Raw genomic sequence first — 12,574 nt, forward strand, 5'->3', positions numbered from 1 at the left:
TAGCAAAAGAAACGGTAAAAGAAAATTGTCCTCTTTGAAACTTGATAGACTACTTATATTGATGAATAAATGTTTATAAAATGTTTTTTGTTAGTGTTTAAAACAATTTAATTTTTTAGAACACTTAAATACATTTCCTTATGAGTTTTTTTTTTTTTTTTACAATTCTTAATTTTAATTTCTTATGATTTTTTTAAAATCTATATTTTTTTTGGGAGATATTTCAATATATGGTTTTTTAAATTATAGAAGCATATTTATAAATAAAATCTTAACTCAATTGATAGGGACAATGCATTGCAATATGTAGCGGTCCAACACTCTATTTATTCATCATTAAAAAGTAAATTTTTAAACACTAAACTACTTAACTAAAAACATTTTATAAAAAATATATTCTTATGATGCTTTTCATCTACAACCAACCAATTCCTCATAGAGGTGTGTTATATGAACAACCATTTGAGTGACAACTTTTGTGACAACCACTAATTTACAAAGAAAAGTAGATAGTGACACGGAAACCAAAGCAATAGAGAGAGAAAGTAAAAAAATAATGTGAGTATGAGAGATAAAGTTGTCACATAGGTTGTCACAAAATGGTTGTCAAAATATCATTTCTCTTCCTCATAAACTCATTTCAAATAGAAGGCACAATAGTGAACGATAAAGATGTCAAAATAATTAAATACTGCAAAAACACTTGCAAGCATAATTCAAAAATGGTAATCCAAATACAAATGATGTAAAAACATTAAACACATTTCAATGTATTAAATTAATCTCTCTTCTTAGTCATGCTTCAACACCAGAAATTAGTCAAAGAATGATGTTTATATTCTTCAGAAACTATGAAAACTTAATTTCAATCATTCGCTTCATTTTGATATATTTACAATAATTCTAGAACCATTGATCTTGAGCAAAATGTAAGAACAAATATAGCCACACAAACTGTGAAAAGACACAAATGTTGAGGAAAAAGAGCAGCATAACTTCAAGTTTTTTTTTAAAAAATCATAGCCTAAGGCATAAGCCACACAAACAAATATAATATGAAGTCTTTTGAGAAAACCTCTTTTGATCCCTTTGTAAAATCATCTTCTTTCCCATAGATAACTCACAACTTTGTTGCTAGAGCACATTCACTAACTCCTAAACTACTAAGGATCCAATTATTGTGTTACTGTGTTAGGGCCATTCTAAAGATGGAAATATCTCCATTGTTTTTTTGTGTCCATAGTAATTTTCATGGAATAGAAGATGGAAAAATATTTGTTGCTTTACATATGAAGATGGAAAGATCTCCATTGTGTTTCATGATCTATTGTATTTTGTAACACATTGGAAAGCCGTGGAGTGACTCAGTCACCTGTAACATATGAAAATAAATTGTATTTTAGCATTTATATATTCGAATCTGCAACTTCATACTTGGTTCAATCAAATTAAGGAATTACATACATAATATGGATCAACTTTTATTTCAATCTTTTGAAGAAAAAAAATCTTAATAACATGTGTTGTCACACATAAGGAATTCGAATCTGCAGCTTCATACTTTGTTCAATCAAATTAAGAAATTACATACATAATATGGATCAACTTGTATTTCAATCTTTTGAAGAAAAAAATCTTAAATAACATGTGTTGTCACACATGGCTTGAATATTTTGAATGAAAAGCCAGAATCGGACATGGCTTGAATATTCAGTCTATAAAAATAATTGAAAGATTTTTAGAGTGTTTCACATGACATTGGCTTTAAGTCCTTACACATAGATGACTAAAGGTAGATAAACAATGAATCAAACCCTAATTTGATCATATGCATACTATTTTCTTATGATAATCAAATGGGAACATGAATACATCTCAGTCCACAACAAATATTGAAATTTAAATGGGTAATGGAAGGAATGTGACATCAAACTTACATTTTTTATTCCTTTTGATTTGCTAGTCTAGACCACAATTCATGTCATATGTAGAATTAGAGTTTTTCTCGATCTATGTTGCAGTGATTCCCAAACCTGTATAGTCAATTAATGTGTGTTTGAGCATATTACACAAATCAAAATATCCAAATAGAAAAAAAAATCCAATATATCAACAATTGAAAAAGGAATAGTGTCAACACTATGTGTACACATCATATATGGATGCAAGTTGAATGGATTTTAGCATTTTTTCAACCTGTGTAAAGTTTCAATAAGAGTATAGTGGCACCAAACAACATACCCATGTCTAAAGTTCCATTTTTGTTTCCCTAACCACTTTTAAAGCACATACATCATATGATTTATTAATGCTTATATCCGTAGGTTTCATTAGCACAACATATAATCATGACTTTGACCATTAAATGGTACAAAAAGGTGTTATAAAAACATGAGATAAGTAATGCTAATACCACTCGATGACAGAAAATTTACAGTAAAATAAAGCTTGTGTTAGACAATTGTCATCCAACAACACACTCCGATAACAGAAGATGAATAAATTTGTGTAAAGCAAAGGAACGCTAGCAGTGCGCAAAAACCAAGAACCAAAACACCTTAAATAGGGAACAACCAAACCCAAACAGTAGCTTAAAACAAACCCAAAGTCGCAACAAAAAATAGAAACCGCTATACCAAAAAAAACCAAGCCGAAGAGCCATGCTACCAACTCATAGAGCCAAAAATTAAAACTAAAATGTAAAACAAAATAGTAGTAGAAAATTAAAACCAACATATAGTAGCAATGAGAGCCTAAGTATAACTCCTTTAACCACAAATGCATCAGACTAAAAGCACATCAATACCAATGCACCAAATCCTTGAATCCAATCTTTCCAATAACAACATTAGGTTAGCTAATCTAGAACACAATATGAACAACATGAATATACAAACAGAAGCAATCATAACCGCAAAGATGCACCCACGAAACTTAATTTAACATAAACATGACAAGTAAGTGATTAGTTCAAATGAATATAAAAGTCTTAGCTCACCCACATCAATATAAGTAAACTTTAGGGATAATTTGATAATGTTGTCAAAAGGAAATTTGAGGACACGACAATAGAAATGAAATGGATCACCATTGTTATCCGCTTCTTTGATAAGACAATATTCTCAAATCCAGGACTGGAAATAGAGCACAACTCCACCATTTCTAATGGATCGGGATTTTTTTTTTGTTTTTTATAATGGCTTACACAAACAAACAAACACACACACACACACATTCAAATTAAACAAAATCTAGATTCCAAAATCATTAATTAAGAAAAAGGAAATTTGTCAAAAGGAAATTTGAGGACACGACAATAGAAATGAAATGGATCACCATTGTTATCCGCTTCTTTGATAAGACAATATTCACAAATCCAGGACTGGAAATAGAGCACAACTCCACCATTTCTAATGGATGGGGATTTTTTATTTTTTTTTATAATGGCTTACACAAACAAACAAACACACACACACATTCAAATTAAACAAAATCTAGATTCCAAAATCATTAATTAAGAAAAAGGAAATTAGAAAAAGGAAATTATCTCTTATTTTTTTTTGGTGGTGTCCGGGGATCGAACCATAGACCTTGCATATATTATGCATTGTCCTTACCAACTGAGCTTGCATATATTAAGAAAAACGAAATTATCTCTTATTATACCTCTCCAAGTGAACGTGAATTTTTAAATTCCGGTTACTGCCATTTAATGAAATCAATTTTTTTGAAGGGTTAATGAAATCAATGTGATATTTAAAAAAAAATAAGAGAGTGATGATTTTTTTAAGATGGTGAGTGATGATTAATAATAGTATTTTAGAGTGTATTGTAATTATTTATGTTCAATATTTTTTTTAAGGACTGTTCAATATACGTTTAAAATCTATTTGGTTATTCCTCGTGAGCTTAGCTCAGTTGGTTTGGACAATACATAATATATGCAAGTTCCGGGGTTCAAACCCCGGCCACTACCAAAAAAATCTCTATTTGGTTACTTGGTTATAAAAGTCTTTTTTTTAAGGAAGTTATAAAAGTCATTTGAAATAAATCTAAAAAATCATTTACTCCCTCCGTTTCAAAATGAGTGTCGCTTTAGCCAAAAAAATTTGTTTCAAAATGAGTGTCGTTTTCAGTTTCCAATGCAATAATAACTTTTTCTTTTCAATTGTACCCTCCAATTAATACTCTGTACACAACTTTCAAATTATTACTTTTAAAACTAACCAATAGTTAATAAGGATAATTTGGTAAAATAACCATTTTCTTTCTCTTAATCATTGCATTTTTTAATATGTATGTAAACACCTAAAACGACACTCATTTTAAAACGGAGGGAGTATATATTGCATATCTTTATATTTAATCCAAAGGTACATTTGCAAACAATACTTACAAAACCCTAACCTATCTTATTTGGCACTAAACAACATTTGCTGCACCTAACCACAATTAATGCGGGGCTACTTGCTTGCTCATGTTTAAAATTAAAAATTTGAATGAGACTTTCCATCCACCATTTTGTATGTTTCCAACGCTATATCATAAATGTTGTCATTAACCATTACACAATTAATATACCATGTCATTGACCTTGAGCCACTAAATATAATCACTAATCCATGGATTGCGGTGCTCAAGGAATGTCATGCCTAGACCAAATTTCTTTTCTTATCAGATTACCAAACAAGTGGTCTGACTGTGTGTAGGGGAAGTAAAATATGCTCCCCATGTCAATGCATTAAAATCCCTCCACCCATTTTTTTAAAATTCCAACGTGATTATGTACCATTTTTTCCTATTGATCTCTATGTTTTGTTATTTCTCTGAAGCTATATGATCCACGTAGAAACTTGAAAACCAGTGGCTTACACAAACTCAAAACAACCATTGATACAACCTCCTTGATATTAAAATCTAGAGATCCTTAGGTCGTTTTACCAATTTTTTTGTCCTTCTCTCTCATTTCATTCTATGCTCAATTTCAAGCCTCTATCCCCAATTTCTAACAAATGCCAAATCAATTGCCACCTCTCGAGCTTAAAAATTGAATTATAGGTATGAATATAGTTTTTTTTTTTTTTGCCTTTCAGAATTTTAATTTTATCTTGATATGTATGCTAACATGGTAACTTTAGATAGGTTGTGTAATTTTTTTTTGTCATTTTACCATACGAAATTTGACACCGCCGGTGTAAGCAAGCTTCATATACAATTTATTTTTCAATTGCTATTGTTCATGGCAAGTATACAATTTTATTTTCAATTGCTATTTTTCATTTTATTTCTTTGTCTATTATTTGGTTCTACGACTTTGTGTGCATCTCAACTCCAAACTTGGTTCTAATCGATTTTTTTCTTTATATTGCTACTGATATCAATGGGACATAAAGATAACACAAATTTCTCACACACGTAAGTTACGAAGAGGAAGAGAATAAATTGCTTCCAACACTATACTTGATTCACATAAATTAGTTTTGGGTTAATTATGTTTCTAGTCCCTATAAAATAGCGACCTTGTAAGTTTAGTCCCTACTTAATTTTAATAGCATTTTTAGTCCCTAATTTTGTTTTTCTGCACTGAGTATTAGTCCATACTCAATTCAAATTTGTTTAATTTATGCTTAAACTCTTAAATTTTTGAACAATTTTTTGCAGACATGTTTAGAACATTACTAAAAGTTCGTCCGCAAAAAATTATTGCAAAATTTGATTTCTACATCCAGATTTTATTACTTTTTATCTTTAACTTTTGTCGTTTTAAAAAATTCATATTTAATTCATTTCATGTCAGAAAATTCTAAATTTTAGTAAACGAACCTTTCATAGTGTTCTAATATTGTCTCAAAAAAATCGTTCAAAAATTTAAGAGTTTAAGGATAATTAATCAAACTTTGTTTTAGCAGGGACTAAAATTATAAGTAAATTTTTTTTATAGGGACTAAAAATGCTATTAAAATTAAGTAGGGACTAAACTTACAAGGTCGCTATTTTATAGGGACTAGAAACATAATTAACCCATTAGTTTTCAACATACTACAAGTATGCCCTATTAATAGGTTTCTATACTTATCATATATGCACTTAATTTTATGAATTAAGAAAATAGTTAATGTTAATTTGTGCCCTTAAGACACATGTTAAGATACTTATTATAGAAATATACATATCAAAAGACGTGCATTCAACTTCTTAAAAGTTGTTATATTGTGTTTTCCAATACAAAATTGCTCTATTTAGGTTGCTTAACATGTGCCCTAAGGGCACAAGTTAACCTAACCCAAGAAAATATCATCAGTGTTGTAAAGAAAAAAGTGGAGCAGTGCCTCTTATTTTCATGTGGTCCAATCAAAACATTTCTAAGTAACCAAGTATATGATACTACGGAAAATACTTGGGTGACATAATGACACCGTGGCATTAAATCTGGGTCACACAAAGGTGTTGTGTTGTGTGGCCCAGATGTGTTGTATGTGTTGTGTGGCCCAGATGTTGTGTGACAATGTGTGTTGTGTGACCCATATTTAATGTCACGGTGACATTATGTCACCCAAGTGCTTCCCATGATACTACCTATGTTCTACTTGCTACTTTATTCATCAACTTTCAACACCTACTATTCACTTATTTTTTGAGTAATCAGCTACTGGTCCTGTTAAGAACACGTAATTGAAGTTTTTTTTTATTGATTGGTTCTATGTATTTGTGTGCAATTAAACCAAAACTTGCAGCTTGAAGTTCTTATTGTGTTTTTCTATTGGAGCTGTATATTATATAACTTGCATGAATTTCCCGTACTCTTATAGAAATCTAACTTAAGATTTGTGAGCCTCTCTTCATTAATTGAACTAATGATTTTTTGTTTTTGATTTTGTTTGTTGTGACTATATTCTACTATTTTGTTTGATGGTGGTTGTTATTTTTTTTCAATCATATGGAAATTGAATTTCACATCAACTTTCTTTAAACTAATACACATCAATTTATTCTTCTTTGTGTCGTATTATTCTTTTTTTTGTGTTGACCTCTTTAAACTAATATATTGAATTTGTTGTAGTTTCAGTTTGTTAATTTCTTACGCTCCTTTTTTAATTTAATTTTTGTTAGAATGAAAGATAATGAAGCGGTGTATTTTAAAGTTGTTAAATATAAGCAAATAAGTACTTGAAAAGTGGATGCATTTGAACTAAATTTTTATTGTTTATATTTAATTCTCGAGGGAGTATCTCATACGAGAAATATCAAGAAATAATAGATAGTATGTACATGAGAAGGTGGCATTTAGCCTGGGAAAGGGAAGTAGTTTCCCACCATGGGATAGTTGATTTTGACTATTGGATCAAATGAAGAACATGATATTATCATAGACTCTTAACACCAGATATTTTTCACACTCTCTTTTACCACTCTCCTCTCTCCTCCATCCCCACTCTCCTCTGTGTCCACCACCGTTTCAAATCTGCCTCTTCCTTTGTCCATCCCCAATTTTCTCACCGTCCTCGTCCTGCCTTGAACGCCTTCATCCACTCTTCACTCACCACCCCCAGCAACCTTCAAGGAATTCAGCTCACCAGATTTGGAAGAAAAATCAAGATCTTGTTACGAAGGAACAAAATTTAAGGAGGTTCCAGTAGTTGATGAGTATATGAAATGGGGTGATGAAGGAGCACATAGCCTTTACCATTAATCCAATTACAGACACATTGAAAGCTACTCATTTTAGAAACCATTGATGTGATGTTAGATGAACTTATGCTAAAAGTTGAACTAGTATTATTAGATCTGCATCTTCTCCAATATTGAATTATTGATTGCAATATTTTATTTGCAAGACCAGCGTATGCATTTTTTGGAGTTCAATTGGCCCATTTTGAGTTTTTGGAATGTTCAACACCATAGCACTTTCTAGTTCATTTATTTATAATTGAAGAGTAATCAAATAATTTAAGATAATAAGATTTCAAGTTCAACATGAATTTTAGATCTGGAAAAAATTCGGTATTCATGGGGTTCAACAGAAGAGAAGGGTAATTGCAGGAAATATATATGTTGAAGACAATGGAGGTTTTTTTATCGAAGGAGAAGACAATAGAGGTTGAAGGTCACCGCAAAAGAGAATGAAAAAATAAATCTAGTGTGAACAGACTATACTAAGATCAATACTCCCCTTTAATCTAACCGTCCAAAAAAACCTTTCCCATGATAGGAAACAACTCTCCATTCCCATGCTAAACCTCACCACATGAGAAATGGGAGCTCCTGTGAGAAATAATAGGTAGTTACATTCTTGGTTTATATATTTCACACGCATGTACAGTAAAACAAATTCTGACGCTATTTTAGTCAATAATTAATATATTTTACCCTTGCAACTCTATTTTTTTTTTTTTTGTGTGTGTATTAGTTCAGCAGTATGGGCTATATTGATTTAACGTGGTTGTGGATCAAAGTAAGTGAGTCAATGATTGGGATTGTATCTTGGAGTTGTACTACTTAAGATAATAAAAGAGAATGAGAGATACTCTGAGTTCATTGAAGAGAAAATTATGCAGCTATGGCATACTATAATTTCATTCAGCACTGTTGTGGATGATTGATAGCATAAGGAGACTAATAATGTGATTTTTTTTTTTTTATGTAATTTTCTTGGTGTATTGAGGCATTTATTTTACTATAGGAAAGCTCATGCCAAAACAAATTTTTAGTCTCTCTTCGGTTGTTATATGGTAAGGATGTATGTGTCATGTATTACGGTGCGTTGAGTATATGACCGGTGTACGTGATCGAATGGGTGCAGCTCTATTGGAGTTGTTGCTATGCACTAACTTTTTATATATGATTTTCAATCAAATGATAGAAGGTGGGTAGTGTATTCTCCCTATGATGTTGGGTTTGGACGTTATTAATAAAATGGTTGATACCTCAAATAACCACATTAATATGGGTGAGGTCTAAAAATAGCTCCCGTAAAAATACAAAAATAGAAATGAATTCATTTATTTTGTATTTATCATATTTTTGCCTTTTACAAGGGCTACCTCGAGACTGCACAAATTATAGAGGTTATTAGTGGAATAAATTTTTAACGGGGTGATGACTAATTATGATGAATATAAAATTGCATAGATAAAATATATGTTTATTTTTTTTAGATGGGCTAATTTCAAACGAACTTGAGTCAAGTATATACTCTACAATGTATTTTTGCTTTTGAATACTATATTTACAATTGTATATGATGGAGCAAGTTAGATTTAAAATATCTTTTAAAACCCAATACACCCTTTAGATTAGATTTGAGTCACAAATAAAGATTAGAAATATTTGTCTCCTTAAACCTAATTTCGGATGCATGATGGAGCTCCATAGGTGAAGCCACCTAGAGTGTTTGACTTTGTTGACAAAACTCATCTATAAATTTCCTCTTGCTCACTTAACTTATCGACTAGATTCTACTTTCTTCCTATAACAACAAACACGAAAAGACATATCTATCCCTACATTGCATCCAGATTCTTCTAGTATCTTCTTTTCTCTCTTTTCCCTTATAACAACAACTCCTCACTCCTTCGCACACAAACAAAACAAAGACACAAAACTTCAAATTCTTTCTCACAACACAATCAAAAAAAATGTTCGGAGTAGTTTTCCCAAACCGCAGTTTCCCAATGGATATCTCAACTTTCTCACAAATCGACACTTTCCATTGGATCCTCGACATGAACACATTCGTCGGTAAGTTCTTTCACCAACACTGACACGACACCAACACATGTGATTACGTTTATTTAGTTTATCTTTCTCGTGTCAGTGTCGTATTGGGTATCTGTCTCAAGCAAGTAAGTGCTAACCACACCCCTCTATTTAGGTGAAGCATACGACCAAGTCACTGAAATCTGCATCTTCCTCCTCAACAACTTCACTCTCCCACCAGACAAAGCCCTCGCCGTCTACGTCCAATCACCGGGCTCCCCATTCGTCTTCTGCGGCGCTGTCACCATTGCTCGTCCCTCCGCTGTTCTCTCCCTCCTCTGGCCGGAGCCAGGCTCCGGTGCGATACAGCCACAACTGACTGCCGATGCGGTGCCAATTTCTGCGAAAATCGGTGTTTCGGTGGAGGATCTGGCGTCGTTGAATTCAATTGATGTTGCTGGTGAGAAGAGGATTGAACGGTTAGCGATGAAAGTTGGTGAGAATTTGTTTAATTTTATGCAGAGTTTTTGTGGTGTCGATGGTTCGAAATTGATTGTTCCGATGGATATTTTGGATCGGTGGTTTAAGAAGTTTCAAGAAAGGGCTAAGCGTGATCCTGAATACTTGAAGGGTTTCGCTTTGTAAGTTAAAAAGTTAGTTTTTTTAATTTTATGTTGAAAAATTGAAATTATGATAGAGAGAATAGAATGTGGTTTCTCTTATGTTGATGTAGTTTTAATCTAGATGTGTTTCTTTGAACGGACAATCAAGGTTTTTGATTCATGGTGTTGTTGTGTTATGTATTGAATATAACAACGAGGGAAGAGTTTGTAGGTAAATGAAAAATGTAGTTCTTATTTTCATTTTCTTAATTTGAATTTAAACTAGTTGTTTATGGTTTTGTGACTAAGTTCTATTTTGTGTTAACCCTCTGAGTCTCGAGGGACTCGGCGCCTGATAATCGGCAGTTCGGTTCAGAGTTAAGTAAGCTCTGGCCAAGAAGTATTCTACCTAAAAATTGAACTTAGGAATATAGTAGATACTGTACCAATATCCTTGAGTTGTTGGTTTAGAGTTAAGGGCATGGAGGGTAACTAATTAGTGTTTGAAGTGTGGAACAAGGAAATAGATTTGATGTGCACACAATTACTGATTTTGACTGTCTGATTTAAATCAATGACACATGTTGTTTAGAACTGAGTTGGTGAACGTGTAATTTGAGCCGTCTGATCTCAAAATAATTGCCAAAATTGTTTACTGCTGCTTCTGTTATAACAGGAGTCTAAATTTGTAGGACAATGTTTTATGTTGTTAGTGAATCAGTGATGTTTAATGCATGTTGGTAGAATGATAGTGGTGCTAACTGCTAAATCATGTCCTAGTTTTTATTTTGAGGGAAAAAAAGTACTACATATATATTTTTTTGGTTATGGTACTGAAACATATGATGCAAGTGTCAGTTAATCTGAGTAGGATCTTCTTCTACAGCTTAGTTGACTTGGGTGTTAGTACTTCTCTCTCCCTCTTGAGAACATTTTGATTTGGTTGGTGAAAAGAAAATGCTGTTAGGTTATTGTTGTGAGGTTGTTGAATGATTGGCTAGATTCTGCAGCATGCTGCAATGTTAGGAGGCTCATAAGAGTATTGTAGTTGTTAAAAGGTTTAGGTTAAACATGTAGGACTGGTTTTTGTGTTGAATTTGTTAAGGTTTGGCCAAGTTCAATTGATGTTTCGTAGCATGAGATAGCTAAAGGATGGTGGTGTCTCTTGATGGGGGAGGTGGGGAGAGTTGGTTTAATGCGGAAGTGTCCCGGAAAGTGAATAATGGGGAAGGTACTTCCTTTTGGAATACCAAATGGAGGGGGGATATGATTTTAAGGGAGAAATATCCTAGACTCTCTGGTCTCTCTAATCAAAAAGAAGCGAAAGTGGCGGATATGTGGAGGGAGGGAGAGATTGAGGTTGATTGGTTGTTCAATTGGAGGAGGAAGTTGTTTGTGTGGGAGGAGGGGCTTCTTAATGAGTTAAGGTTAGACCTTCAAGGTTTTGAGAAGTCCCAAGGGGAGGATGAGTGGTATTGGAAGTTGGAGGATCGAGGTTGTTTTACGGTTGGCTCTTTGTATAAGAAATTGGCATTGGGAGTCTTGGTTGAGAACGAGAGGGGGGAAGAGGAGAATAGGGTGTTTGCTCAAATTCGGAAGAGCCCGGCCCCGTCTAAGGTGGTGGCACTCTCGTGGAAGGGGTTGCTTAATCGTCTTCCGACTAGAGTGAATCTTATCCGGAGAAATGCATTGCCTCAACATGGTAATTCGCGTTGTGTGTTTTGTAATGAGGTGGATGAGTCGACAAATCATTTATTTTTACATTGCAAGGTGACTTGGAGGATATGGGCGAAAGTCCAAAATTGGTTAGAAGTGAATTTCATTATGCCATCGAATTTGTTTGCCCATTGGCGGTGTTGGGATGCTTTGGTGTCGAATAGGAAAGAGCTTAAAAGGGGTACCCGGCTTATTTGGAACACTACAATTTGGGTCATTTGGAAGGTCCGGAATAATATTGTGTTTAATAATGGTAGTATGGACATGGGAGATGTTGTGGATGATATTCTTAGGCTGTCTTGGCAGTGGAACTTATCAAGGCTGAAGATTCAGCCATGTTTGTATTATGAATGGCGGTGGAATCCGAGGTGGTGCCTTCAAGCGCGAGGATGAGTCTGCTACAGCTCAGGTTCTGTTGGCGAGGCTTCTGGTCCAGGTGTTTTCTGCAGGCTGCTGTTTTTTGGGGGTCTCTTTTCTTCTCTTTCCTAGTTTTGCCGCGCCTGTGCAGGAGGGTTTATAGGGGATCAGTTGTGGGTTAGGCGCATTGCTGGTGTTTTCTT

General features: G+C 33.4%; 2 protein-coding genes and 1 long non-coding RNA gene across 4 annotated transcripts; 2 read left to right on the top strand and 1 right to left on the bottom strand.

Annotated features, from left to right (window-relative positions):
• Nucleotides 1-815: 815 nt before the first annotated feature.
• LOC146923725 (uncharacterized) lies at nucleotides 816-3,465 on the bottom strand. Of its 2 annotated transcripts, none has more exons than XR_015010924.1 (3): nucleotides 3,337-3,465; nucleotides 1,938-2,033; nucleotides 816-1,372 (listed from the first exon to the last, which is right to left on the bottom strand). It is a non-coding gene; the product is annotated as an uncharacterized LOC146923725 (long non-coding RNA). The 2 variants fall into 2 exon arrangements; XR_015010925.1 differs by lacking the exon at nucleotides 3,337-3,465 and adding an exon at nucleotides 3,089-3,263.
• Nucleotides 3,466-9,580: 6,115 nt separating this feature from the next.
• On the top strand, nucleotides 9,581-10,559 carry LOC146923726 (hikeshi-like protein). The gene is made up of 2 exons (XM_085708885.1): nucleotides 9,581-9,738; nucleotides 9,872-10,559. The coding sequence occupies exons 1-2, from the start codon at nucleotides 9,636-9,638 to the stop codon at nucleotides 10,339-10,341; spliced, it is 573 nt and encodes a 190-aa protein (XP_085565011.1). The 5' UTR covers nucleotides 9,581-9,635; the 3' UTR covers nucleotides 10,342-10,559.
• Nucleotides 10,560-11,450: 891 nt separating this feature from the next.
• LOC146923727 (uncharacterized) lies at nucleotides 11,451-12,407 on the top strand. Its single transcript, XM_085711763.1, has one exon. The coding sequence runs from the start codon at nucleotides 11,451-11,453 to the stop codon at nucleotides 12,405-12,407; it is 957 nt and encodes a 318-aa protein (XP_085567889.1).
• The last annotated feature ends 167 nt before the right edge of the window (nucleotides 12,408-12,574 follow it).

Source organism: Medicago sativa, chromosome 5 (assembly GCF_051527215.1).
Source record: "Medicago sativa cultivar Bolivia chromosome 5, Bolivia_mono, whole genome shotgun sequence".
In the NCBI taxonomy this organism is placed as follows: Eukaryota; Viridiplantae; Streptophyta; class Magnoliopsida; order Fabales; family Fabaceae; genus Medicago; species Medicago sativa.